Here is a 25,914-nt window from a genome sequence, read left to right as displayed (position 1 = left end):
TTCTTCTCCCTCCCCCCATTTCTTTCTAGGAAATGTTTATACTTTTTCTCCCTGTGTGGTGAATTGCATGTGTAAAATGGGGAAAGTTGTAGCCCTTAGAGCAGACTTCCTATTTCCATTGGTAATGGAAATACATTGCAGAATTTCTAATACGTAAAATGTTTCTGTTTACCAGTTCTCACATACACACTATTTGTTCTTTTAAAATATATCTTCTTGTTCCCAGTCTAGGGAGCAAATCAAAGAGAGCCTGTGGGATGACCATTTTGTAGAATATGGCAGAACTGTGTGCATGTTTCGCACAGAGAAGATCAGAAAACTTGTTGCTATGGGAATCCCTGAATCCTTAAGAGGCAAACTCTGGCTGCTCTTCTCAGGTGGGCACGCTTAGAAATGTTGGCTGTAAGCATCATCAGATTCTGAACATGGCAAAACATTTAGGCAAGAAATCTCCCAAGGGCAATTAAATGTTGTTTACATGGAGCTTATGATACTGCTTACAGAAGAGAGATGATCTGAACTGAATTCATAAGCACAAGGAAGTACCTAGGTAGATCTGTAAAAATTTTATCTCAGGATGACATAACATGATGTGCAGAAGAATTGAAATAACATCTTCTTCATCTGTGTAATTTAAAATTAACGTCATGTTTTCATAAAATAATCTTCATCTTCAAGCAACAATTAGATTGTAGAATAAATATTGATTTAAGCCTAGACAAATCAAATTATTGCAAAATAATGACATCTTAAAGTCAGCAGTCCTGGTTCTGCTTCTTGTTGAATGTTGGCAGGGGTAGTAGAAACTAGAGATGGAAAAAACAACTGGTTTCATCCACAGATCTGGCAGAGCCAGAATGTGCCTACAATATGATCTCAAGTTTGGTCCTTAATCCAGTATATGACATGTTCAAACATTTGTAAAAAGTATTCCTTCATGTGGAGTTTTTCCTCCTTGGAGGTTGTGAACAGCGCCAAGTACATTTCTCCCAGTAGTACTTTCTGCTGGGGAAGTTTTCCACTCAATGTCAGTATTAAGCTGTTTTGAATGATGTTGCGTCATATAAGCTTTGCTGATATTTATTTTGTTTTCAAGACACGTATTCTGCTAGGCCTTTATTTCTTTTAGGTCTGGAGATTCCGCTAAAGTCAGGTACCTTGGGGAAAACCATCTTGCTTACATCCTTTCAAGCAGAGATACCTACAACACTAAGTTTAGTGTCATCCTAATCCATTTGCGTCCTCTTCTTTCTCTCTTCCTGCTGCCTTCAGATGCTGTGACGGATCTCACCTCACATCCTGGTTACTATGTACATTTGGTGGAGGCGTCCATGGGCAAGTGCTGTATGGCGACAGAGGAGATCGAGCGTGACCTCCACCGCTCACTGCCAGAGCACCCCGCCTTCCAGAGCGAGACGGGTATAGCTGCCCTGAGAAGGGTGCTCACAGCGTATGCGCACAGGAACCCCAAAATAGGATACTGCCAGGTGAAAAACTCCCAGTGGGATAATGCTCGCTGCTTTTTTCCCTCATTCCACTCTGTCAGTTTTATCATTCTCTTGGGAGTATTTTTAGTGGTGGTTTTGATAAATAATGTCCTTCTAGTTACGAAAAGTACATAATTTCAGCTATTAAATGTCATTTACTCTGGAAAACAAGTGCACAGACTTAACAAAGGTATTTCCTCAGCATTTTGAAAACTGCATTTAAAGGAGGGGAAAAAAAGTGTTTCTGATATTTCTGTTTGTTCAAAAATGTGTTTCTTGCACAGTACTTGGAGACAGTGCAAAGTAAACGGGCCTGCACAGATGAGATTCATGTAGAGCACTAGAGATTTAATGAACTAAAGTTCTGCCCCTTTCTTCCAAAGCTGGCCCGCTAAAATAATAACTTTACCTTCTGTGCAGCTCTCTGAATTCTGATTAACATCAGACTGGTCCAGATGCCAGAAGGGGAGGAAAGCAGCCCCAAAACATCTTGCACTGTCAGTTAGCTGCTTTGTATCTGGGCAAATCCAGTACTGTGCTTTTCTCCACTGTTTCCTACTGCTCTTATGAAAAGCAGTGTACATAAGCTTGTAAAACCTGTTATGCCTTTGGGTTGCAATTATGTATTTGCTGTCTATTACATTTCTCTTGTTATTTGGGGTTTTTTTTAGTTGTTTACAGCATGTTAGGCTACTTTTATTTCTTTAAAAATAGCCACAATTTAGCTTTTGTCAGTAGGATTTGCTGTCACTAACAAATCCCATTTTCTTCTTTGCCCTTGTAAGTCTATGAATATTTTGACCTCTGTGTTGCTGTTGTATGCCAAAGAGGAAGAAGCCTTTTGGCTGCTGGTTGCTGTGTGTGAGCGAATGCTACCAGATTACTTCAACCACCGAGTGATAGGTGAGCTCGTGTCTCCCTTCTTGCTAGCTGGGAAGGGGCAGATGAATGGCATTGGGGTGAGTAAAATGCTCAGGGTCTTCTGAGGTCCAGACCCCATGGGTGAGGTGGTCCATGGACTTGGTGCAGTGTGCAGGGACAGCAGCGGTGGCTGTTCAGGTTCCAGCTGGGGTTGGTTTTGGTCTGAAGGGTTTGAACTGCAAGAACTATAAATACATGCTCAACTTTACAGTTTGTCTTTTTTTCCCTGTTGGTCAGAAAGCGGTGGTACTTTTGCCTGTTAGGTAAAAATAGAAAAGCTTGCATGTCTTGGTTAGGAATGTTCAGTATTAGAGACTCAAGCTGTTTAAGATGAACCTAAGAAAGATCTGCTAGGGTAGCTATTTCTGATCCGACCTGTCTGCATTGCCTGGCTGCTGGACTTAATATAGGCTTGCATCTCAACTGGCCCTTTGTAATGAGGGCTGATACAAAACCTTCTGAATGCGAGATGCTGCATTAAGAAATAAGCCCAGTCCCTCTGCAGTGCATGCCTTGTACTGCATGTGCTGTGTGTCCTGTTCTTTGCAATGCAACTATTTTTAAAACTGTTGTGCAAACGTCTGCCTAATGCACAGAAAGAGAGGGGCTGAGGAGCTTGACGCAGTAATTGCAGGTATGCATGCAGGGAAGAGTATTTGTTCTTTGCAGTCACTTCCTCCTCTTACAGAAATGTTTGAGAGCTTTTCCCTCTTTAATGCTAACCTTACGCTTTTAGCAAAGGGAGGGATCAGGGTCACTTGTGAGGAGGTGGGGATAGGAGTGCTTCTGGGAGCTAGAAATGGTGTGGGCACTCTTGTTCTGCCAGGGGAGCGGGAGGAGACATCTGAGAAGATTTCCAATCTTTTTCTTAGAGGATGGGATTGTCATACCTCCCTCCTGACACTGTGCCTCTGCACAGTTACTGTCTTGTCCCTGAACTGGCAGGTAAGGTAAGTTAAAGCAGAGTTATTCCAAAGTTAGCTGGATGCTTAGGATGTTTGGTTATTTATTCACAATTTTTGCTTTCAAAACTTAGGCAGTTCAGTCCTACTCAACCTTTTTGCTTTTATTACATGACCGTCTCCCTCCTTCAGCCTTGCCAGCTATGACCACTCTTGTCTTTTCACAAGCCTTTTCATCATTTCATTGCTTGCAAATGGGAAAACCCTGCAGGCAGGGCTGGCACCCGTTATCTCCTCCTTCAGGAATTCCCTCTGTCCTACCTTGAGCAATGCATAGAGGAAATTATAAGCAGATAGCTGCAAGGTAGAAACAAGTTGTACTTGGGTCAAGAGTGGTGGCAAGGATCATGCACATCCTATTCTCATGTTACCATGACTTTTCCATCCTCTGCATAAACCAGCAGGCCATCTTACCCCACTTTATCTGTTTGACTGTCATAATATTGATATTAAAATTCTTGAAACATTGAAAACTTCATTTAATTTCTCAGATTTGCCTTTTCAGTCTTGGAGATGTCATTTAGTTTGCATCTTGGGTCATCTTTTTTTAAATGGATACCCTAGTATTTTCCTACCTACATGTCATGGTTTCATGCTGTAATACATTAGAGTTTCAGTTGCTCACATTTCATGGTTTCTGGGAGCCTAAAGGAAAGGTGGGCATAAAAGTCACTTTGAATACACCTGCTTGACTTTTATCTATGGTGTCAACACTTAATTATAACAAGATCTGCGAAAGATCTGGGCAGCATTACACATTCCTTTTAAACCTCTGCTTTTGCCAGTGCTGCCTCTGAGTCTGGAATTATCTTTTTATATGTGATGCCTATCTGTCTCTGGCTTCCTACAAATACCCCTAAAACCAGCTCTATTTATTGGGTCTATGTTAACTATGGCTATTAAATTGTTTGTTTTAAGCTTGTTAAAAAAAACCAAACAAAAACTGCCCTCTGTTGAGTAACCCCAGTCCGTTTTCTCCTGTTTTCTTTACCGTTCTTATTTATGACCATCTGATGTGAGAAGGCTTTCTCTTCAAAGCAAAGCACCGTGCTTGATGTGTTTCTCAAAAGCTCTTTGCATGTCCCTGGGCACTTATTTTTGATTTGTGGTGCCGTAATGTTTGTTCAGCCACCAGCAGAAGCTCTTTGTGGCTTGATGTGAAAAGTTCTAAGACAGAGAAATGTCACAGCTGGGGTTTTTTTATGATTTGGATGCAAAGCCCAAAGATGCTGTCTCTCTGACACAAATTGTCCAGGTTGTATTCTGCTTTTGAACAACAGAAGTTTTGAGTGCTAAGGGTATATATGTCTCAGGAATTTCATAGCAATTAAAGTTGTCTCCTAATGCTAGCAGAATATGGACTATGAGAAAGAAATGAAATAACTTGAAAGGGAAGACAAAATAATTGAAAAGCTAACTGCATTTTGTATACAGGAACATTTTAAACTTCTAGTGTCTTTGGTTAATGCCCCTGATGTGGCGGATGTGGTCTGTAGACACAGGCCACTTCAGTGATATGAATCTATATTGATTCTACAATAGCTGCTGAAAAAGTAGCACTGAGCTAGTAGCTAAAACAGAGCAGAAATCTGCTCATTTTGGAAAGAATGGTTGGGACAGTTAGGAAGCTTATATCTGGGCATTGCAGAAATCTTTTGTTCTTTATATATAGATATATATGCGTGTAAGTATATATTTATATCTGCTTATATATTTATGTGTAAATATTTTTCTTTGTGCTTAGTGTGCGTAGCCATATTTGGATTTATTGTGTATCTTATATTTTCTCACTTAGAATTAAAGCTCTACTGCCTGCTTGCTTGAGCACATACCCTGGAGAGGAATGTATACTGTCTTATTTTCACTGCATAGATCCCAAGTTGAACAGTAAAATGCTTTAAGATTGCTTTCGCTAGCACTTAATTATTACGTGCTCTTTTAGCCAAAAACAACAGCTGCAGCTATTACTATTTCATTGCACCCTAAAGGCGCTTGGGAGAATCAACAAAAGTTTTTTTGCAGAAAGTTGTACAGTAAGGATTACGGACGTGAGGGTTGGGGCTGAGATCACAGCAGGAGGATAATGGGATTTTTCATTGTAGATGTGTATGTATCTTGTCAGCTTAAATCTTAAGAAAGTCTTGCAGTTGATAGTTGACAGCGATCATTAGCTTTAAAGAATGTTTTGTCCTGTGTCAGTCCTGGCTAATACTGTTTCTTTGTGACTTGCAGGTGCTCAGGTAGACCAGTCGGTGTTTGAAGAGCTTATAAAAGAGCAACTTCCAGAACTGGCTGAACATATGAAGGATCTGACAACCTTAGCTTCCATCTCTCTTTCATGGTTCCTTACCCTCTTCCTTAGCATCATGCCCCTGGAAAGTGCTGTGAATGTTGTGGACTGCTTCTTCTATGATGGGATCAAAGCCATTTTCCAGCTGGGCTTGGCCATACTGGAAGCCAATGCCGTGGATCTGTGTAACAGCAAGGACGATGGGCAGGCCCTGATGATCCTGAGCAGGTATGGCCACGCAGGAGTGCTCCTTCCATCGTGGAAGGAGCTGTAAAACAAAGGCATTTGGGTGCCAGTGTGATATCGACAGGGCGCTGTAGGCACCAGCGGGACCCTCCCTGTTACCTTGCTGCTGCTGCTTTTGCAGTGTCTGCCTTAAACAATGGGCTTTGTACATCAGACGAGTAGATGTCCTGTGAAATTTCCTGGCAGCACCGAGACATGCATTGATTGCGTCAGTGTGCAATATTTACTGCTGCTCTTCGTGCCTTCCCTAGAGTGATGGCCTTCCTGCTCCAGACTTCAAGGAGACAGAAGTTTTCTTCCTTGGGCAGCATTTAGTCATTTGGCTGGCTTGCTGTTCCTTGGATGAGTAATCATGAAGGCATTTTTGAAAAGCCTAGCAGCCCGAAAACCAATTTATTTCTAAATCTGAGCCATAGGACTTGTTTGCTTATTTATATTAAGAAGAGCACAGTGCAGAGTAATCTGTGTTGCTTATATTTCTTCCTTTCAGGTTTTTAGAGCATGTCAAAAATGAGGAAAGCCCTCTGCCACCTATTGGTAATCACCATGCATTCTTCAGCGACGACCAGGAAGCCTCCCCAGTGACTGAAATAGCTAACCTGATTCATGACTCCTATGAGGTAAAATACTGCTCTGTGTCTACTGGTCAGTTAAGTTAGAATTTTAAAAAATAAAAAGGTTAAATTCAATGTGGATATTTTGACAGTTAATACACATCTTTACAGATTCCTTGACTAAGTGATTAAATGCACAAGGCTAGGTGTAGTATAAATACCTACACTGACAGATCAATTAGATACTGGGTATGCTTCTTCGGGAACTCACGACACTTTAAAAGTTGTATTTTCAGTAAATGAGAAATACAAATATCATAAAATACTATAAAAATAATAAAATTCTGTCCCTCCCTTGTAGAAATTTGGAGACCACTCTGTGGCACAGATAGAGCACATGCGCTACAAACATCGAATCCGTGTCCTGCAGAGCCACGAAGACACAACCAAGCAAAATGTGGTGAGTAGGGTTTTGTTTCAGCTGAGGTAGCTTAACATCTTTCTGCAGGCAGAGAGCTTTCATTTTTTAAAAGGCACCCCCAGATCTTGAAAAAAGGAAGAATCATTACTGACTCTGGAAAAAGCTCTTTCCTGGGTTGCTGATGGGTTTGTTTTTTCTTTTGCGGCCACATGAATTATTTTCTAGGGTGGCTTTCACATTAAGAACAACTGCAGGACTGACCAGCCCAGCGCCTTGTCTCTGACCATGGCCCTAGGCAGATGCCTGGGGAAGAGTGTAAGAAGAGAGTGAGCGCGATGTGATGCTTCCCTGGCCTCCTGCGACCTGTAGCTTACGGACTTCCTGCCTTTGTTTCTAATAGCCCTTGAGAGATTTCTCTTTTCATGGGTCTGTCCAACTGGTGAACCTAAAGGGGGAAAAATTGCAGAGATTTTTCAATACTGCGGTTTTCAGCTGGACCACATAAATACAGTCCCTGTGGGGCTCATGGGCCTGCTCATGTCAGTGATGGTGGGAGAAAAGATAGTGACTAATGTTTTTTCTTTCTTTTTAAGCTCCGAGTTGTCATCCCTGATGTTTCGATTCTTCCAGAAGATTTAGAAGAATTGTATGATTTGTTCAAGGTTGGTCTCCCTGAAAAGTAGGGGATGTGCCTATTTGAGGCTTTGGGGTGTAACTTCCAGCTGTCACTTTGAAGTGCCACCTTGGACCTTGCGTCCTCTGCCTGGGCCGTACTATTCGGGTGGGATCTTGTAATTTTGTCCTTTCTGTGGTTGCCCAGTTGTTAAAGAGGAATAGTAAGGTACTGATCCTTCAAAGCAGAATTGCTTCAGTTTCCTTTCTAACTTACTGCTTGAAAATGGTCCATGGGAAATTAGGTTCTGATAACTTTCACATGCAGAATAAATTAAATAATACATAGCTCTGCTCACTGGGAGCTCTGCAGTACTTTTAAGTCCTGCTCTCTTAATGCTCTTTAAAGGCAGACCCTGTTTTCCATGGGGGAAAAAATCCCCACGAACTCGTGTCCTTGCTATTTGTTCCAAATTTTTTAACTTTTTTTTTTTTTTAAGAACTAAAAGCAGTTTCTACCTCAGTTCCTTTCTGTCAAGCTGATATTTGATAGAACTTTATAAAGTTATTTGATGACAGGGACATCTAAGCTTACACAACTATATTGATTTAGAAGTCCAAGCATGTAATTATCCCCCTTAATGGACATTTCTTTTGTGTATTGTTCATAGCTATAAATACTGAGAATATGACTGTGGTATGTTCTTAGTGTTGCATAGCTTTGTGGCTAAGAGCAGTTGTATCCTTCCTCCATTAGTGGTTGTAAGAGGATGCTGCTGGGGCTTGCTCTTCAGCACTTCCCTCTTGCTTCTTGCTGCTCTGTTTTTGAGCTTTGGCTGGCTTGCACTCCTCCCCTTTCCTCATTTAGTTTCTTGGTGGTGGTTCCTTTTTTGTTAGCTCCCTTTCTTCCCTGGGACAGCTCATTTTGTTAGGACTCTCTGTTTTGCATCAGCCTGTCCCTAAGGGAAGACTAATAGGTACGGTATCCAAATGGAGAGGTCTAAGAGAGAATAAATGAGCAGGCCAAGCCTGTGTAATGCTTACCCTGTGATTTTCTCTGACCCTCTGTACCTTTGGCTGGTTAGAGACATGCCGGGCCAGTTGTGGCTAATAGAGTTTCAGTAGCCTGCAGTGAATTTCTTCCAAGAATCTGCCCAGTCTCCCTTCAAAGTTATTAATTATCCATTGGAAATCATGAGAGCGCTTGGCTGCTCTAATTAAAGATTAATACTTTGCTTTTTCTCACAGGAATGGCCTTGGTATCATTACAACACCTCGTACAAAGATAATTTTGAGCATTTCCCGCATACTTTGATGTGAATGCCTTTTTCTGCTGGTTGTGCTCTCTCTAATACCGCACACCACAATCCCCCCTCTCCCACCTCTGATTTCTCTTAGAGGGAACATTTGATAAGATGCTACTGGGAAACGACGAGTCCAGTGGTGGAGCGACATGACCCCAGCAGACCGTACGCCGAGCAGTACCGCATCGACGCCCAGCAGTTCACTAACCTGTACAGGCTGGTCTCGCCCTGGACCTGCGGGGAGCACACCGACGTCCTCGCCCAAAGGACCTTCCGGCTCCTGGATGAGAACATGGACCAGCTGATTGAATTCAAGGGGCTCGCCAGCTGCTTAGGTATTGGCTCCCCTTCGGGGTGGAAGGTGGGCAGAGCCGGGGGTGGCGCAAGGGTTAGACACAGATGTTAAAATGCCATACAACTGGCAGGGGACAATGCGGGCAAATTATTTTTTTAGGCTTGTAATTAGCCTAACAAGGGACCTTTACTAAGTTCGTGTGTTTCAATCACCTGAAGTCAAATTAGATTTAAAAGACAGCCTAAGGACATGATTGAATATTGTATTAAAATATTTGATTTCTTGGACAATAGTAATTTTGTTGAAAATATTTTATGAATTAAAATTATACTTGGGTATGCATGGAATGCTAGGAAATCCTCTCTACCAGATTGTTGCTCTCAATATACCTCTGAAATCTCAGTATACCTCTTTGTAACTGCTTCTTGAAGACTTAATCTTACACAGCTGACTCCTGCTTGCCTTATATGTTGACAGTAAGCAGAACAAAAAAAACCTAGCCAGCAGGGACTGAGAGCTGTGCTGAGGTTGGTCTTGAGGCCACCAGCTGTTCTAATAAGGTGAGGCTGCCCATCCCAAAATCTGGCTGAAGAAAGTGCCACATCTCAACTGTTACCTGACCCCAAGTGAAAAAAAACTGAATCAACATTGAAAGCTTCAGTAAAAATCATATTCTTGCCACTTAAGCTTTTTAGAATTGTTTTATGTGAACAAAGGCATCCTGTGTTATATTGTTATTTGATTTTGATTCTTAGAGGGATACAAGTTTTTAAAAAGAAAAAGTTCTTCACAGTATTTCAGTGCATTTAAAAGTTCAGAATCTCATTTCTACTGGTCATTGAAAATATGAATTATATTACATGCGAAGTACTTATCTCCTTTGGGATTATTCTGTAGAACAGCAGTAGGGGCTGAAGGGGAGAAATACTAAGAATATGATGGTCTCAAAGGCAGTTTTCTGTCTCCCCCCTCTCACATTCCTGTTAATCTGTGGCAGCAAACAGCCTTTGCTAGATTCCCTGCCATCTTCCTTGGTATTTTTGAATGATGCTGAAGCTCCATAGTGTTATTTACTCCCAATCTATTTTCAAGAACAAAGACCAAACCAGATGGCTCTCACCTGCTGTTCCTCATTGACAGGCACAATTTAAAATATTTCAATGTAATATACTGGCCATATGTTTTCATGTATTGTCCATGCAAACAATTATCTTTTGTGCACAGAGAGATGCCTGATATATTTTAAACTGTGGGAGTAAATGCTCTGGTCCACTTCCTTCTTGTTCTTTTTTTTTTTTCCTTGCAGATGTTATGTATAATGGAGAAATGAATGAAAAGATAAAGTTACTATATAAGCTGCATATCCCACCGGGTAAGAAATCGGAAGGGGAATGAATACCTCTGTTTCTCCAAAAATCTCTTGCTTAAGGCTTCTGGGAAAAGGCTGCTTAATGAAGAACCCTATCGTGCATCCTTCAGCTGGGAGCATACAGGATGCGCATTTGTAATTATGCTCACTGCCTTTTAAAAATTACTCCAGTCAAAACCTTTTTGAATAAAATTTATAGATATACAATGTCAAGGCTCACATCTGCTGCATTCAGAGATCTTTCGTAGCCAATTATATGGCTACTCTAGACAAAATGTGAACTGAAATAACATTTTTGGATGGCTTGTACTCCCATGTATAGTAGAGGTCTCCTTATCACATCTTGATCCAGTTTTGATTAGGTGACAAAATTCTGTGGTAGTTTCTCTGTGCAAAGTTTTTAATTAAATGTGCCACTCTTGGCAAACTTCCGACTCTCTCACTGTAGCACTAGTGTTACTTACATTAACATAATTTTACAGTATGATTTAATGAAGTACCTTTTAAAAACATCTTTGCCCAATTATTTTGCTTTCTTCAAATATGTAAGTTTTAAAAGCATAAGTAACCAAGTATTCGAAGGATTAATCATTACTTTTGTCACTTTTTTTTGGATAGCTCTCACAGAAAATGAACGAGACAGCCAGTCACCATTAAGGAATCCTTTACTGTCAACTTCAAGACCACTAGTCATTGGAAAATCAAATGGTATGTCCAATATGGTTCTCTAATACGTGTGCATATTGAGATAACCAGCTTCCCATTTGTTAACCCTTCTCTATTATTTCTGCTCTCTGGGGTTTATTTTGAAATGTCAGTTTACTCCAGTGACTTGAAAACTAATTCTCCTTTTTGTGTCTGCTCCAAAAAAAGGTGATGCAGTAGATTACCAAAAGCAGTTGAAGCAGATGCTGAAGGATCTAGCCAAAGAAAAGGATTCTAAAACTGAAAAAGAATTGCCGAAAATGAGCCAGGTATGTACATTAGAGGCTGTAGTCCATTTTTAAAGAAGTAGAGAGTACTTGAAAATGAAATGACTGAATACAACAGTTCAGCTTTTTCTGAGAAAGTGTAACTTCAGCCTGAGCTTAAGATTCAGTCCTTCAGGTATCGAGGACTGGGCTCTTCTGCTCAAGGGAGCAGGTGTTTAAAAACACTGAGCTACCTTTCTAGCAGCTCCCTCTCCTCAGACTGGGTGGTGAATAGAAAGAATTTCAAACTCACCCTCACCTGTAGCATAACAGGCTGGAAAACAGGCTCATGCAGGCTGGGAAAAGCCCTCCTCCTAAGCCCAAAGAATTCCTGAGAATATATGTTGCTGTTCTGTCTTCCCTGACCTCCTCTTCACCAAACCAGTAACTTCTTTCTTACTCCATCACCAATTGGGACTTGCCCTGTCTTAGCCAAGCACTGACTAGTACTGCATGAAGTAAGACAGCCGAAGGTTCTCATCATCTTACCATCTCCTCCCTAATGCCAGTGGAGCTTTGTGTATGTTGCTGGCGTAAGGAAATCTACTGGAGGGAAAAGGGTCCTATATTAGTAAAACAAATGCACAGACATGCAAAGATGGGATTACACCCAGAATCCCTTCTGTGCAGGTGTTGTTAAAGAAAGTTTGAAGTGGGTGGCATGTACCTAACCTGTCAGCTCAGCAGGGCCACATAATCTCTCGTAAAGGCATCACTTGACTGGACTTCCTGCACTCCCGTTCACCCTGAATTAGCCATCCCATGACTGTATGAAACTCAAGAGCTCACAAATGTCATAATAGGATATGGAAACATCTCTAGCCTGATAATCATCTGTGATGGGTGAGCAAGTGAAGGAAGGAGAGAAAGGGGTTGGGCAGGGAAGATGTCTGAATTTTATTAGTAGAAGAAAAGAGCTGGGGAAAGATGAGAGAGAAACATTAGAAGGGAAGTTGCTTGCAGGCCTGTGGACGGCTACTTTGGTTGTAACTCATTCTGCGTAACAGCCATGAGTAACGATTGTATCCCTTGCCTTGTATCTCACTTGCTCTTTGGTAATCTGGGAGGTCCTGATCTCCTTCATCAAGGCAGCAAAATACTTTTCTGCTTCCTTCCCTTTGTGATTTGCAGCACCACGATTTCCTAGCATCAGTGAGGGTTAAAATCCCTTAGCTAGCATTTTTTTAGAAGCAGGCAGAAGCTATAAATGAGCATATAAACATAACCAGCATTCTGCCTTCCTTTGCAGTACGGTGCTCTTGCCTGACTCCTACACTTACCCCTAGCGTGGCTATTCAGTAGTTTGATTTGGGTTTTTCATCCTTTACAGAGGGAGTTCATTCAGTTCTGCAAAACTTTGTATAGCATGTTCCATGAAGATCCAGAGGAGAATGATTTGTACCAGGCCATCGCCACTGTGACCACGCTGTTGCTTCAGATTGGAGAAGTAGGACAAAGGAGCATCAGCCTGGGGAGCGGCTCAGACGAGTTCACTGATGACTTGCAGCCCGAAGCCTCTGCTTCAGACCAGGATGCTGTTTTTACTGACACTGTGAAGACCCCTCACAAAGACTCTCAACCTTCACCTGTAACTGAAGGGGACTGGACTGTCTCTTTTGAACATATTTTAGCATCCCTCTTGACTGAACAGTCATTAGTTAACTTCTTTGAAAAACCCTTAGAACTGAAGCCAAAACTTGAGAATGCAAAGCTACATCAATATAATCTCAAAACAAATGGAATGAGCTGCCAGCCACGGGGTGAACATACAAAACTAAACACACAGTAGTAGCAAACCTGTCAAAAATGAAATGCACTGAAATGATGCCAAAGCACGTACTGTAAAAGGCTTTCAATTAGCAGTGGACTTTCGAGAAACAATTTGTTGGTCTGTGGTTCTCAGTTTAAGAGCTTTAAAAGCTAAAGGGTGTGTAGGTTTGTTTTGTGCCATTGATTTATTAATTGTGTTCTTGTTTTGAATGTAAAAGGAAACATCTGTCTACAGTGTGAAGACACTGAAGCCCTCTTCCGCACTGGGAGGGAAAACACAGGCTGGCTCCAGTTGTCCTTTTTTTTTTTTTTTTTTTTCCAAAACAGGGGAAAACACTTCTCAGCTACTGTCCGCAGTTTGTTTGGGTTGCCTTTTTTGCACTAATACTGAAAACTGTTTCAATGCTGGTAGTTGAAACTATTTTAATATATTTGATTGTATTCCAATTTGTATGTCTTGCTGAAATGTTAAGTGTACATGGACTGTGCTTCTGATGTTGGTCTGTGAAAACATGCACTTTTCAATAAACCCTTTTTGTACCAGACTTGCATGGACAGTATTTATTGATTTGTGGAAGATAAGTGCCTTTAGTCCTACTTTCATTAAACAAATTCCCTGAGCTAGTGCACTCACAATTAATTCACTGGTCAGAACCCCACATTTCAGTGTAGCGCACAGACCTGCTTGGGAGAAGCTTTCTGGTTCTGCCCAGGAGACCAGCAGGGACCAAATGCAGGGAGTTTATTTATCCACAAGAGATTACGTACATGAAGCACTGATCTCACAGTTTTGGGGGCTGGGGTTTGTTGTTGTTGGTTTGTTTTGTCTTTTAAACAAAATTGGCCTTAAAATACTGTGTCGTGGCTCTTTATTCCCAGAGGAACAAAACACTAGGACTTTGCCACCCACATAGGAACATTCTCATCTCCTCCTTACTCCATTCACATTTAACAAAAGTCTACCAGTATCTGTAATTAAGAAAATTACAGAACTATGTACAAGGCCAAAGAAAGCAAGCTGCTTTAAGATGTTGTCACCTGTTCAACTCAATGCTTCACAGATGAGAGCTTGAAGAGACTGGACAATAAAAAAAACCCAACAACTTAGGAATAAACTTTCTTTTTATCCTTTTATTGTAATGAAAATTAGTTTAATTTTCATCCACATTCACTGTCTGTAGACCTGCAAAACAAGAAATTGTATCACCACCTATTACTAGGACAATTCCCTTTATGTCTATGCAAGTCTTCACAAGTGCACCTACAGTTTCAAAGCCAGTTTGCTGATCTACTTCTGGAAGATCAAACTATATAGGTAAGTATTTCACCAAATGTTAAAAACTTCACGTTAAATCAATTCTGCAAATAAGATACTTCTCAGATGACAAGCAGAAAGACTCCACCTCCTTCAGCATTTGACATCACAGGATGTACTTTATATGGGAAAACAAACCTTAAAACTACCCTAACGACTATGGCCAGTGTTTTTTATTCTCTCAAAATTTACACAATTATTTTGCTAAATTATGTATTTACTTTTTAATGCTGATCAGGCAAGCTAGCAGCCCTGTTCTCTACAGAAGAGCTAGTATAAGCCAGCAGTTTGACCCCTTCAGCATGCTTTTCATCTGAATTTTGCATTGCAGGAGGAGCTGTCCCACTTTGCTACTTGTTCAGAAAAACATGGCGTGGAGGAAGAGAGGCAGCATCCAACCTTACCTTTGAATGTTGTCACTGGTACATAGGTAACCAGTGTGTATAGCTTGTTTGGTGAATCTTCATCCTCATTGCGCTTTCTGGACAAACGCACACGGATACGGTAAGGAACATTCCTAAAACAAAGACAACAGAATAATTTTCAGTAAAATATGTACTGAAACCTGCTAATTCATAGAAAAGTTCCTTCCTCCATGGTTACTACCCCCTCTCAAATTCTTAAGCTTTGCCTATTTGTGCAAAGACATGATGAATCAATTGTCTTTCTATCTCAGCATCATAATAACAAGAGTGAAATCCTGTACCTTAGAGATTGTACTGTTTGCCTTAGAGAAGCTTTTTGTTTTGCTTTGTTTTTTAGTTTTGTTAAAGTGAGCAGGTAAGATTTAACTGAGCCTTGAGTAAGATGAATCCATAATCCAGTGGGAGCATAAAGTCAGAAGTGCATCACAAGTCCACTACTGATCCAGGAGATATACTTTGAAGATGAACATGAAGCACAGCATGAGTATGATCAGCCAGCAGCTGTTACTAACGAGCATTTCTTACTAGAACAGAAAACAGTGAGGAAAAAAACCCCAGGAGTCTATTCTGAAAGCCTGAGGCCCCTGTCAAGAGTCAGTACTGCCCAATCTGTGCCCAAACATGCCGGAAGTCATGTGGAAATTCTAGTGAGCATTAGACCCAAATCAAGATCTTTCTCATGGGTATACAACTGATCCAACATTCCTTCTTCACAAAGCCCATGGAACCATGACTAAACCACTTAAGATGATTTTGTCTGTTACAGGCAAGTCACATCTTAGCATCCTCTCCTACTACTGCCCAAAATATGCTGCCGAGGGAAGGCACAAAATTATTTGTTTACACCATTCTTTCAAATAACCTCCCACCTCAAAATGAACTCAGGATTTTGGGAAACTCCTGCTCAGAGTACTTTGCTCCACAGAATATGTGAAGGAACTTCCCCCTTGCTATATGTTCTCAAGAGTATACTTACTACATCAGATGGATGTGGTTATTAAGACACAGGAACCTGCTTCGATTTACTCCTTTCTTGAATCAAGTGAAAAAGCATTTTTCGCTACTTAGATCACTGACTATCATACTAGCTGACATGGTGATTTTAGCCTCTCCTGATCCTTTCAGATGAAGGTATTTTACTTCGCATACATTCTCTATTCTAACTAGTGAAAACTGCAGTTAAACTCAGCTGGAAAGACAGATGTGATGACTCCTTGCTCCACAGACCGCCCCTCCACCAGTTAATATAAAGAAGTCTTGGTTGGCAGCCTCGCTATTAAGCTCTGAAGTTATGCTGTCACCTGGCTAAACTGCTACTTCTTCATTGCACATGAACTGGAATAGTTCAACAGGAAGGACAGAGGAACCCCTGCCCAGAAAGATCTTAGTCCCGTCTTCCCACTCTGTTTTTGAAGAAGGGTTGGCCTAAGCACACAATTCCAGGTAAAGGATTGTAAATATGTCATAGGCTAGACTTAGGAATCTAATTCCCACAAGACAAAGGGTTCGTGTGTATCCAGTGTATCACTCACAGTATTAATTCCTACCAGTTAATCTTTTATTATGGTTTAAGAGGTCCCACTCCTCACAGGAGTTCTTTTGGACCATCTTCACACATGTCAAACGCCAAATCAGCTACCTCTGTAGCAGTGATTTAATAGTTGTAATTTTTTGCCCCCCAAACTACTTACCACTTATACTTTCAAGACAAGATTAATGGCCCTATTTAAAACACACCTCATTATTTCCTTGTGTAGCATTTATCAATTCAGCATTCTTCAAAACCTAATCCTGTTTGGATACATTACACAAATCCCAGGTACCTAGCCTGGGGCTGTAGGTATTGCTAAAAAGCCATGTTCCTAAAAACTGTCTGCTGCAATAGGGATTGGGGTACTACAGCATTACAATATCCCAATCCTTTCTCGCCCTCTGCCCCCAAACCCACATTCCTTCTTTCCTTTGCTTTATTCTTATTAGAGGTAGAAGGAAGTTCTTTCAATTCCAGAGTTCTCTAAAGCTTTGCTACAAATACACTGAGGAGGCTGACCAGAACATAAGAGGTGGCAGAAAGATTACCCTGGCACACCGTAAGGAAGCATTTGCAAAGAAAATACAAACACTGCAACAAGTACACAAATTTTTCTACCCCTCCAAGTCCTGCACCTCCACATACACAGCTACAAGCTCCTTTCCCCACCCAGAAAGGAAAGTTGGAGAAACCTACCTTATCCCTTTAGCCCAGACTGCTTTGTTCAATCTGGTGTCAATGCGAACATCAGGAGTACCCATTTCCTTCATCGCAAATTTACGGATTTCCTTGAGAGCACGCGGTGCTCGTTTCTTGAAGCCCCTAGGACAAACAAGAGCCATTTCTTCAACTTCAGGAAACTGTCACCATTGGACACTTGCTGCAGCATTCACCCACTGACATTCTCCAAACACAGAATCCAAAGAATTGTGTTCAACAGCTGTTCAAGAACTGCACCACAGCATGACTAGACCTTTACTCTGGTAGGCAGCTGCTAACCTTAATATCTATGCCTAATAGAAACCACATATACTTATGTGGAATAACTTCAGTGCAAGTTTGCAACTGGAAGATCTCCCAGATCTTAAGTCTTAGTCAAACATGTTGACATTAAAACTTATCATATTACTGAAGAGATCAGAGCTTTCACAGATACTATGAATAGAAGGCCTATGAGAAAAGCAGTGCAGCAATACTAATACAAACTTGACAGAACTGTATCAGTATTGAAATAAATGGCAGAAGAACAAAACCAACACTATTGTGAATAACAGCTTCTGCTAAACAGTATTTGATGGTTACTCTCTTCACGCTAACAGGACTGTGCCAATACCACCATCAGAACTGTTTTTTTTACGAGTATAGCTTGTCTCATGCCTATTATGGACAGATTCTGCATGATTGGGCATTTACACTGAAAGTTATAGCTGTGCTGTGTTTTGCCATATACATTATACCCGCGCACTGTGACACGCAACTAGTGTCAGTAGTGTCTGAGGTCCCACAGTGGGTTATATTTAGTATTATTTGCACACTGCTGTTAATATTTAGTACTAGAAATCAGGAATGGGTGAGCAATTACAAGCGACACAAGCATTAAACAAAAAGTGTTTCACCCCAAGTACTTCATGCCCAAGAAGAAAAAGAGGATAACCCAAAAAGTGGATAGCAGGACCATCAGCATTAAAAGTAGACTGAATTGCCATAAACAATCAACAGGCAAGGCCAGAACATCTTATTGCCGTTTAAAGGTACCACTGCCTCCCATCCTCACCCACGGTTTTGCAATAGTCTGCTGCCTAGCTTCTCTCCTAGTCTAAGTTAACTTCAGCAATTTCAGCAACTGTTTTGATTCAGATAGTTTTCTTCCACCTGACTGTAGCCATACACATACAAAGAGAATCAAAGGGAGACAGTTTCTCAACAAGTCCTCTCAAGCACTTTACTAGTGCACAGTTCTATGAGGTTCAACAGTTTGTCAGGTAAAAAGTTATGCTCCTCTACACACAACAAATGCTGTTTAACTCAAATCATACCTCAATTTACACCTCACACAATTTAGTGATAAGCATGGCGCCAATCATTTGAATACAGTATTTAATTTCTAAACTTAATACAGTGGGCTAAACTTTAAACTTCACTTGGAGAAGAATGACAAGCTGGGGACAGAGGTAAATACATCTAACCTCAAATTAAGTCCGTAAACACAAAAAAGGAAACATGCTTGTTCCCAAAAGCCATACGCCAAGTGTAGGTCTGCAGAGGTACAGAGCTGCTTCCTCGGGACACAACGGTAGCACAAGGGACTAAAACATCACGCGTTAGCATCGGTGCCGGTAAGGACTGTCGTTCTCTGCCGTTTAAACTACCGAACCCACTTCCAAACGCCACTTTACATAAGGCTGATTCCACTGATAAAAAGAACTTACACGCCATGGATCCGCTTGTGAATGTTGATGGTATATTCCCTGGTTACCACCTCGTTGATGGCAGAGCGCCCCTTCTTCTTCTCACCACCTTTCTTTGCAGGAGCCATCTGAGAAACGCTGAAAAGCATCCGTGCACGCATCAAACGCGGACCCAACTTCCCTCGGACTTTTCCCCTGTCCCCTTCCTCGCCATCAGCCCCAGCTCCTTACCAGCCACACAACCCCACATTCAGAAACTTAAAACTTAATTCATCCCCGGGGTCGCACCAGTTGCAGACTTTACACAGCAACTTCTCAGCACCACAAACGCTTTACTCTTATCTCCCTGACAGGAGCACGAACATCTGAGGCTCTCTGCCCACTTCCCATGAAGACGGGGCTCCTGGCTAGCCTCGAGCGCCCCTAAAACCTCCCCGTCCTGCTTCTGTATGTCCAAGCCCCTTCCTTCTTCAAGGCGACCCGGGAGGGCAGCTCAGCCCGTCCCGAAGGAAGATGACAGCACCGGAGAGGCTCCTTCCAAGGACTGACGGCGCCCTCGGCTCCCTCCTCCCTCACCAAGACCCAGCACAGGCCGTAACACCCCCACAAGCGCCCCGCAGGTCTCCCCGGGCCTGCGCCCTGCTCGGCTCAGCGCAGGCCTGGGCGGGGGGCAGGGAGATGGGCCCCAACCCCGTCGAACGCGGACCCGCCGACAGGTACCACCCGGTGCCTCCCGCGCCGGGCCAAGCCAAGGACCCTCCCCCCCCCGCCGCGGGGTCTCCAAGGCGGATGGCGGCGGATTCGGCCGACCGGCCCCGGAGCCGCCACTCACCCTGCCAGGAACAGGCCGGAAAAGGGCGCGCAAGGGCCTCTGGGAGCGAGGACCCCTTCCGGGATGCGGGGGGGGACCGACTGCGCCGGCGCCGGCGGAGGGCGGGGGGGAAGGCGGTGGCGCGCACGCGCGTGAGGCGCGGGCGGGGCCGGCGCAGGCTTGTCCGTCGGTGTGTTGTCGGTCTGTCGTCGGTCTGTCGGTACCGGCGAAGGGAGGGGTTTGTTGACGATAGCGGGAGCTGCTCCTACCGCAGCCTGGAGCTGAAGCCCTGAGGCGGGGCTCGCGCAGAGTGAAGGCCCGTCCGCCCGCCTCCTGTTTAAGAAGCTTGTCTTTAGGTGGTGCGTTATGCGGGGAGCCTCCACAACTCGGCCTAGGGGTGTTGTGCTTCTAGGAAGCAGGTTGCCCTGTTGAGAGGTGCAGCTGCCGTCCCCGAGGCAGGAGCTCGGCACGCCAGCGTGGGGCGGTAGTCTGCGGCGACCACCCCGCCTGGCCACCCGCCTAGCAAAGTGGCCAGAGCTGAGGGATGGTGGTGGGGAGAGACCGATCTCGGCTATAACGAACTGGAACAACAGCCCAGCTGTACGAAGAGTCCTGGCATTGCATTGGGTGTGCAACAGGGAACAAATGCAGTAATCCAAAACCAGAATGTGTGTGCAGGGAAGGAATGGGACAGAGCATTAAAAACTAGGTGTTGATGTAAATCTGTTCTTGCAAGTGCTTTGTATCCTTCCAAATAATATAATAAATGAGGTTATTAGAAGGCAACCCCACCCAATTTACAGCTTCTCCCTTTGCACAACTTGCAGTACTGCTGGTTTTAGAAAAATGAAGTGTTTGCTCCAGGGCTGAGCTTGGTTTGTCCCACTAACAATCAGGAGAGATGTGGGTGTATTATAACTATCTCTGAGAGTAAAACAAACTCTTAAAGGAATTTTCTCTTCCTGTGACTTCCATCATAGTAGCTGAGACCTCTCAAGTGCCCCTTCCACAGGTATTTCCTCTGAGGTGGTCATGTTCCTTCATTGCCTCTTCCCTGCATTAACTTTTTTGGCCTACAGATTTCTCCTCCCCTTTCCCAGAATAAGCCCTTACAGGAACAGGTGGAATTGATGAAGTTAGCCTCATTGAGCCAACTGGCCTTCGCTGAGGTTTATCTAGTTAATGGAAAGAGAGAGGTTCCTTCAGACATTAAGTGAAAGCACCTTAGGGTTTAGCTTTTTAATCTTCATCTGGTGGGGTCACTCTTGCTTCACTGAATGCAAGAATTCAAAGAGATGAACAGGCAAACTCAGACTGGTACCTAGGGTTAGCAGTAAAAGCACTTATAGACCAGATGTGGTCTCTAAATGCTTTTTAGAAACCAGATACTTGATTCCCTTGTCTTCCTTCAGTGAAGTAAAACAAAAGGGTTGTATGGACTGAAGTACACATGCACTGATCAGTGCTACCAGCCAGTTTTCTGTGGAAGCAGCAGGGTCATTTGGCCAGTGGGTTTTCTTCAGGAGATTTTTTAGCTTTTTAAGAACTTGGGGCAAGTGAACCTTTTTCATTTCTTGGAAAGTTTACCATTTCCAACTCTCAGCCCAATTATCTCCATTGTTCCTCTATGGCATAGAAGCCAGAGCTGAACACATGGGCCCTGGTGATGTGATCCTCGGTACTGAAAGGCGGGAAGGGCAGCACTCTCTTGAAGCTATGCTGGCTTGGGTGGCTGCAAGCTGCCCTGAGGACCATCCCCTCTCTATCTTGCTGTGGTGAATGAAACCATTGCTATGCTCAGTTATCCACCTCGTTCTGTGTTGGAGGTTGCTGCTCCTGCAGCAGAGTGAAAGCAGGCCTGTACCTTGGCTGCTCTATCCCAAAGTCAATTTGAATTTAACATGGAAAAGAGTCTGCACAAGGATGCCAATGTGGAAACTAGCCTGCCTGCAGTGTGGGCATGGTAGCACTTCCAGCAGAGATGATATATCACAAAACTCAGGACCGTGATGTCTTAAACACTGAAGCTGGACGTGGATCAAAGCCCTGGTATGTGCCAGGTCAAACCATTCTTCAAAATATCTTTTTTGTCCTATTCTAAAACTGTTTGGTTGGAAGTACAGAGCTGTCTGAGGTCTTCAAAGTGAATCACATAGTTGAACAGCCACAGGAAAATGTGTGCAAGTCCTGCAATAAAGCCTTTTGGCTATTTTATTTTATTCTACAAATCAAGACAACTGTCCATCATTAAATGGAAAAAATAATAGTTTGAGTTGTATATAGCATGAAACAGTAGTTCCCTTCACAAAAACATTTCTAATTCATTAGTTTATTACAAAATACCCACTCACAAAAAAGCACAAGCACAATCTTTATACTTGTGAAATGAGTTGATATTTCATATACAAAATAATTTCCACATAATTCCATATAATTTTATTTTATATAGAAATAGGTCATTATTACAACAGCTGTACAATACACTACTTTTTATTTAATAATTACATAAAATCTTTCTTAGAAACATATCAACAGAAAACATACAAAAAAAGCGAAAAGTGCATTTCTTTTTTTTTTCCCCCCCAAAGGAAAATTCAATCCTAAATGTTATAATGAAAGAGATATGTAATAGTCTGCAGCATCCCAAGTCAGTGGGCCAAAACACAGTGCATATTTCTCAGAGACTTGCGGTGGCTGAGTGTAGGTTGAAGAAGGATTCATGTTGTACTATTGGAGAGTTGCACGATTGTGCTTAGAATCTGAGTTCTCCTTTGCAATCACAATTCACATAGAAAACAGTCCAGTGTGGGTTGTGTTTTTGTTTTTGTTTTGTTTGATTTTTAGTAATAAAGAACAGTTAGGGTAAGCTGCATAATACTTTTCAGATTCTAAATCAAGGGTTATGAGCTATAGACCATCTTCACCAATGACTGGGGTTTCTCTTCCATTGGATGTGCTAATTTGGCCACAAGAATAAGGAAACAAACTTCTCTTTACAGAAAGTGCCTAGGTTTTGTCCTCTGTGCAGTTGTGCAAAATAATAACAATAATCATAATAAAAATAATCTCTTGTTCTCTCCTCAATAGACCTTTGACGCAGTGCTTTTCATACACAAAAGAAGAACTAAAACAGTGAAGGCCAAGTACCTCATGAATCTGTCGACAGTCTTTTGGAATTGCCAGATAGCTTTCAGAGTGACACACCAAGATTGAACGCTTCCTCCCGTGCACCCGTGGATGATGGAGGCTGCGCAGGATAGTGTTCCTTTTTATTTTGCTCTGTCAGTACATACTGTGCTCACCAGACAGCGCAAACTGAATCCAGCATGCCATAAATGCCCTGTCTGTGGCAGTCTGCACTCTGTGGCGTACTTCTGTCATAGAGCTTTGAACGAAACGCTTGTGCAAAAGCCAGAACAGTAAGTACAAAGTCATTCTCTTCTGCCCCATGTGCCCATTGGTTAAAGCTAATCGTGCATTGATTGTGCTGGTGGGACTCTATCGCAGTGGCTGTGGTAAATTTGATGATTCTGATAAGCTATTGCTTCTTCTTGATGTTAGTTGCTGCTGCTGCTGCTGCTGCTGTGTCTGATGATACCCCATATTTCCTTGCTGTGGCGAGTAAGATGGCAGGAGCAAAGAATCGGGTTGCTCATTGTGCAAAGAACTTGGTGTTTGCACCTACAGATAAAATAAAATTCATCGCGGTGTTCGATTCTTTCACACGTTAAAGCTCTTCGTCCTCAATGTACAGGGTGCTTAAAAATACTACTAGTTTGCTGGCTTTTATTTCTGGGGCTGTTTGGCATGGGATTAGCTTACCTAATGCTAAAAGGAATGAACATAAATTGCAGCAAAGAACATTACAATTAGGCACTGAGAATGGTTTTCTAGTAGGAATACACTGCCTAGGGTTTGCGGGTTATCCTGAAAAGCCTGTTTAGGAACAGGGTGGGCGAACGTGTCAGAAATGACACAGATGTGTGACAGAAATGAAACAGAAATGAAACAGGGGATCCTAGTGCACCTCATGCGGTCCCTTCTAGCGAGTTTACAGTAGGGTGTGACCTTGCAGTGGTGAAGTCGATGTGAATTTTGCAGATGCTTTTATTGGGAACAGTATATGCGATAGTTTTTTCATTAATTCTCAGCTATGATAAGCATTTCATTTCAGTAACAAGAGTTTAATCATTTGAGGATGATGATACTCTTTCAGTGATGCCACTGGGTATGTGATCAGGTTTTATAAACTCAGTTCAGCTCCTTTTGAGTTAATACAGAGAAACCTCATTTCCCCCCCCTTCCCGTTTACTTTAGTATGTGTTGAATTAGGTCAAAAAATAAGTATTTTTATATCTTCAAATCACCTGGTTTTTCCAGGCAATGTGCTCCAGTTTATCTTCTTTGCCTTGTGGAGTTGAGAAAATATGTTAGTTTACTGAAGGGATCCAGATATCTGATCCAGATCTCACTTTATGTCGATGCTGGTAATTAAAAATCATCTTTTGACTTGTAAACTAAGCAAATTTTATACTGAATAAAGAGAACAGAATAAATCCTAAGGCAGTAATTTTATCCGTCTAGAAATACACTTTAAATATATCCAGGATAATCTGATTATGTTTCCAATGTACAGGATTAGTAATTTCCTTTTAAATATTCTGACTGTTCTCACAGCTCCCCTGCTATACGGCACTGTATCAGTGTCTCGCACACTTCAGTATCTCTAAAATGGCCATTTCTGCCATGATCAGGCTCCCACTGAAACCTGGGGCCCCGTTTGCACAGCCCGTTCGCCTTACTACTCTGCATGTACATTTTATACATTGTCCTCTTTGTCCTACCCTACCTGCAGGTAGCGTTGTTGCTGATGCTGTTGGTGCTGGAGTTGCATAGGTGGCAGAGAGGATGGCTGGGAAGGAGGTGTACTGGTGAACCCTTGGTTTAACACTGCTTGTCCCATCAGTACGATTGGAGAGCTGCTGCTGGAAGTCTGCACTTCCAAACTTTGAAACATTTGTTGGGTTTGAGAATACCTGTGGAAGAAAGAAGCAAAACAATCAAGAACAAACTGTTGGAGGCAATGGTCTTCTCTTTGGATAGGAAGTCCCTAGTCTTCATATATAATTTCTAGTAAAGGATTCCAGTGCACAGGACCTGCCAATATGAATGACGGCACCGTTGGCAGCACTGTTTTCCCTTACTCTGTGATGAGCTGGACTTGGAGGGCAGAATAGATCTCACCTCAGAATCCAGACCACGTTTTAGATTCATTAAAGATTCTGTTTTATGCATATCTTTCTCTTCAGCCACAGCATTCACATCCCAGGCTCATTAAATCAAATGGCCTTTGATTCAGTATTAATATGCTGAGCTCTGAACTGCAGCGAGAGAGAAGTAAATACACCTCCCATTCTGCTGCCTGTGCTCCCCTGCGTGCCTGTGGGGTGGTAATCTCTTGCAGAAAGGTGGCTAAGGGTTGGTTACTTCTTAAGCTGCTCATACACACATCGCCAAGTATGGACAGCAGTTCCCATCGCTGTGAGCCACGCTGTAGGAACAGAAGAAGCCTCTAGAAGTCCTCTGGAGTGAGGGATGCAAGACAGAAACAAAATACTCAGCTCCTCTTGCCAGTCTGCTTTTGCATAGCAAAACTTAAATATGTGTTGTTTTGTGGAAGGCTGTGGGCAAAACCACAACAGAGCTATTGCCAACCCAGCCTAATTCTGTTTATTCTGTAATGGGTGATGAGATCATAGTGTGGCGTGTGTTCGCTCAACAGCTGTTCAACATTAGGGGTTAGTCAGAAATGCTACAGTTTGGGTACTCGTACTAGGACGTGAGCTCCTAAAAAAGGGTCCCATGAGTCAGGAAGTCTACATGAACTGGGAGATGTATCTTTGCAAATCAGGCCTCTTTTATTTAGATGCTTAAAAGCAGATCTAAAATGTTGTACATTTAAAAGTGACAAATTTAACTGAAGATAATTTTAAACAGCAATAGTGATGTTTAAAAAAAGTACTGAATACCTACATTCCTGAGGTAACAGACAGAATTACTTTTAAAGTACTGATGTGCAAACAGTTGCCTATTATTTTAGCAGTTCACAAGTAAGTACAGTCACAAAAAACAGTTAAGAAAAAAACCCCAGGCATATTCTGACTGATGTTTTCTGCTTCCTTCATCCAAGTTTTGAGGAAACAAACAACCGAGGTGGTTTGT

General features: G+C 42.4%; 3 protein-coding genes across 7 annotated transcripts in view; 1 reads left to right on the top strand and 2 right to left on the bottom strand.

The window, feature by feature from the left end:
• The window catches only part of TBC1D8 (TBC1 domain family member 8), a 48,938-nt gene extending 35,191 nt beyond the window's left edge, over positions 1–13,747 (top strand). For all 3 annotated transcript variants that reach the window (XM_074815089.1, XM_074815090.1, XM_074815088.1), the window contains 12 exons: positions 227–377; positions 1,273–1,487; positions 2,273–2,390; positions 5,603–5,888; positions 6,397–6,526; positions 6,822–6,920; positions 7,475–7,543; positions 8,892–9,132; positions 10,399–10,464; positions 11,080–11,169; positions 11,335–11,435; positions 12,763–13,747. In XM_074815089.1, the coding sequence (XP_074671190.1) occupies positions 227–377; positions 1,273–1,487; positions 2,273–2,390; positions 5,603–5,888; positions 6,397–6,526; positions 6,822–6,920; positions 7,475–7,543; positions 8,892–9,132; positions 10,399–10,464; positions 11,080–11,169; positions 11,335–11,435; positions 12,763–13,221 (2,025 nt within the window). In that variant the 3' untranslated portion in view covers positions 13,222–13,747. The remainder of the gene's footprint in view (positions 1–226; positions 378–1,272; positions 1,488–2,272; positions 2,391–5,602; positions 5,889–6,396; positions 6,527–6,821; positions 6,921–7,474; positions 7,544–8,891; positions 9,133–10,398; positions 10,465–11,079; positions 11,170–11,334; positions 11,436–12,762) is intronic.
• A 566-nt stretch (positions 13,748–14,313) lies between these two features.
• Positions 14,314–19,818, bottom strand: RPL31 (ribosomal protein L31). Its single transcript, XM_074815087.1, has 5 exons — positions 19,714–19,818; positions 18,903–19,019; positions 17,170–17,295; positions 14,922–15,034; positions 14,314–14,385 (listed from the first exon to the last, which is right to left on the bottom strand). Exons 2-5 carry the CDS (start codon positions 19,007–19,009, stop codon positions 14,354–14,356), a joined length of 378 nt encoding a protein of 125 aa, XP_074671188.1. The 5' UTR covers positions 19,010–19,019; positions 19,714–19,818; the 3' UTR covers positions 14,314–14,353.
• Positions 19,819–21,867: 2,049 nt separating this feature from the next.
• Positions 21,868–25,914, bottom strand: part of NPAS2 (neuronal PAS domain protein 2) — a 108,315-nt gene continuing 104,268 nt past the window's right edge. For 2 of the 3 annotated variants that reach the window (XM_074815096.1, XM_074815098.1), the window contains 2 exons: positions 24,542–24,728; positions 21,868–23,373 (listed from right to left, as the gene is read on the bottom strand). In XM_074815096.1, the coding sequence (XP_074671197.1) occupies positions 23,191–23,373; positions 24,542–24,728 (370 nt within the window). In that variant the 3' untranslated portion in view covers positions 21,868–23,190. Of the gene's footprint in view, positions 23,374–24,059; positions 24,101–24,541; positions 24,729–25,914 lie in introns of all 3 variants that reach the window. The other variant, XM_074815097.1, reaches the window with a different exon arrangement.

Source organism: Strix aluco, chromosome 2 (assembly GCF_031877795.1).
Source record: "Strix aluco isolate bStrAlu1 chromosome 2, bStrAlu1.hap1, whole genome shotgun sequence".
Taxonomy (NCBI): domain Eukaryota; kingdom Metazoa; phylum Chordata; class Aves; order Strigiformes; family Strigidae; genus Strix; species Strix aluco.
This window is presented reverse-complemented; position numbering and strand designations above follow the sequence as displayed.

Bases quoted from the DNA above. Each gene is read 5' to 3' on its own strand.
- RPL31 (XM_074815087.1), bottom strand. From the start codon at position 19,009: ATGGCTCCTGCAAAGAAAGGTGGTGAGAAGAAGAAGGGGCGCTCTGCC. The intron at 15,035-17,169 runs GTAGGTTTCTCC...TCTTTGTTTTAG, and splicing joins GTCTGGGCTAAAGGGATAAG to GAATGTTCCTTACCGTATCC. The intron at 14,386-14,921 runs GTAAGGTTGGAT...CTTGTTTTGCAG, and splicing joins ACCAGTGACAACATTCAAAG to GTCTACAGACAGTGAATGTG.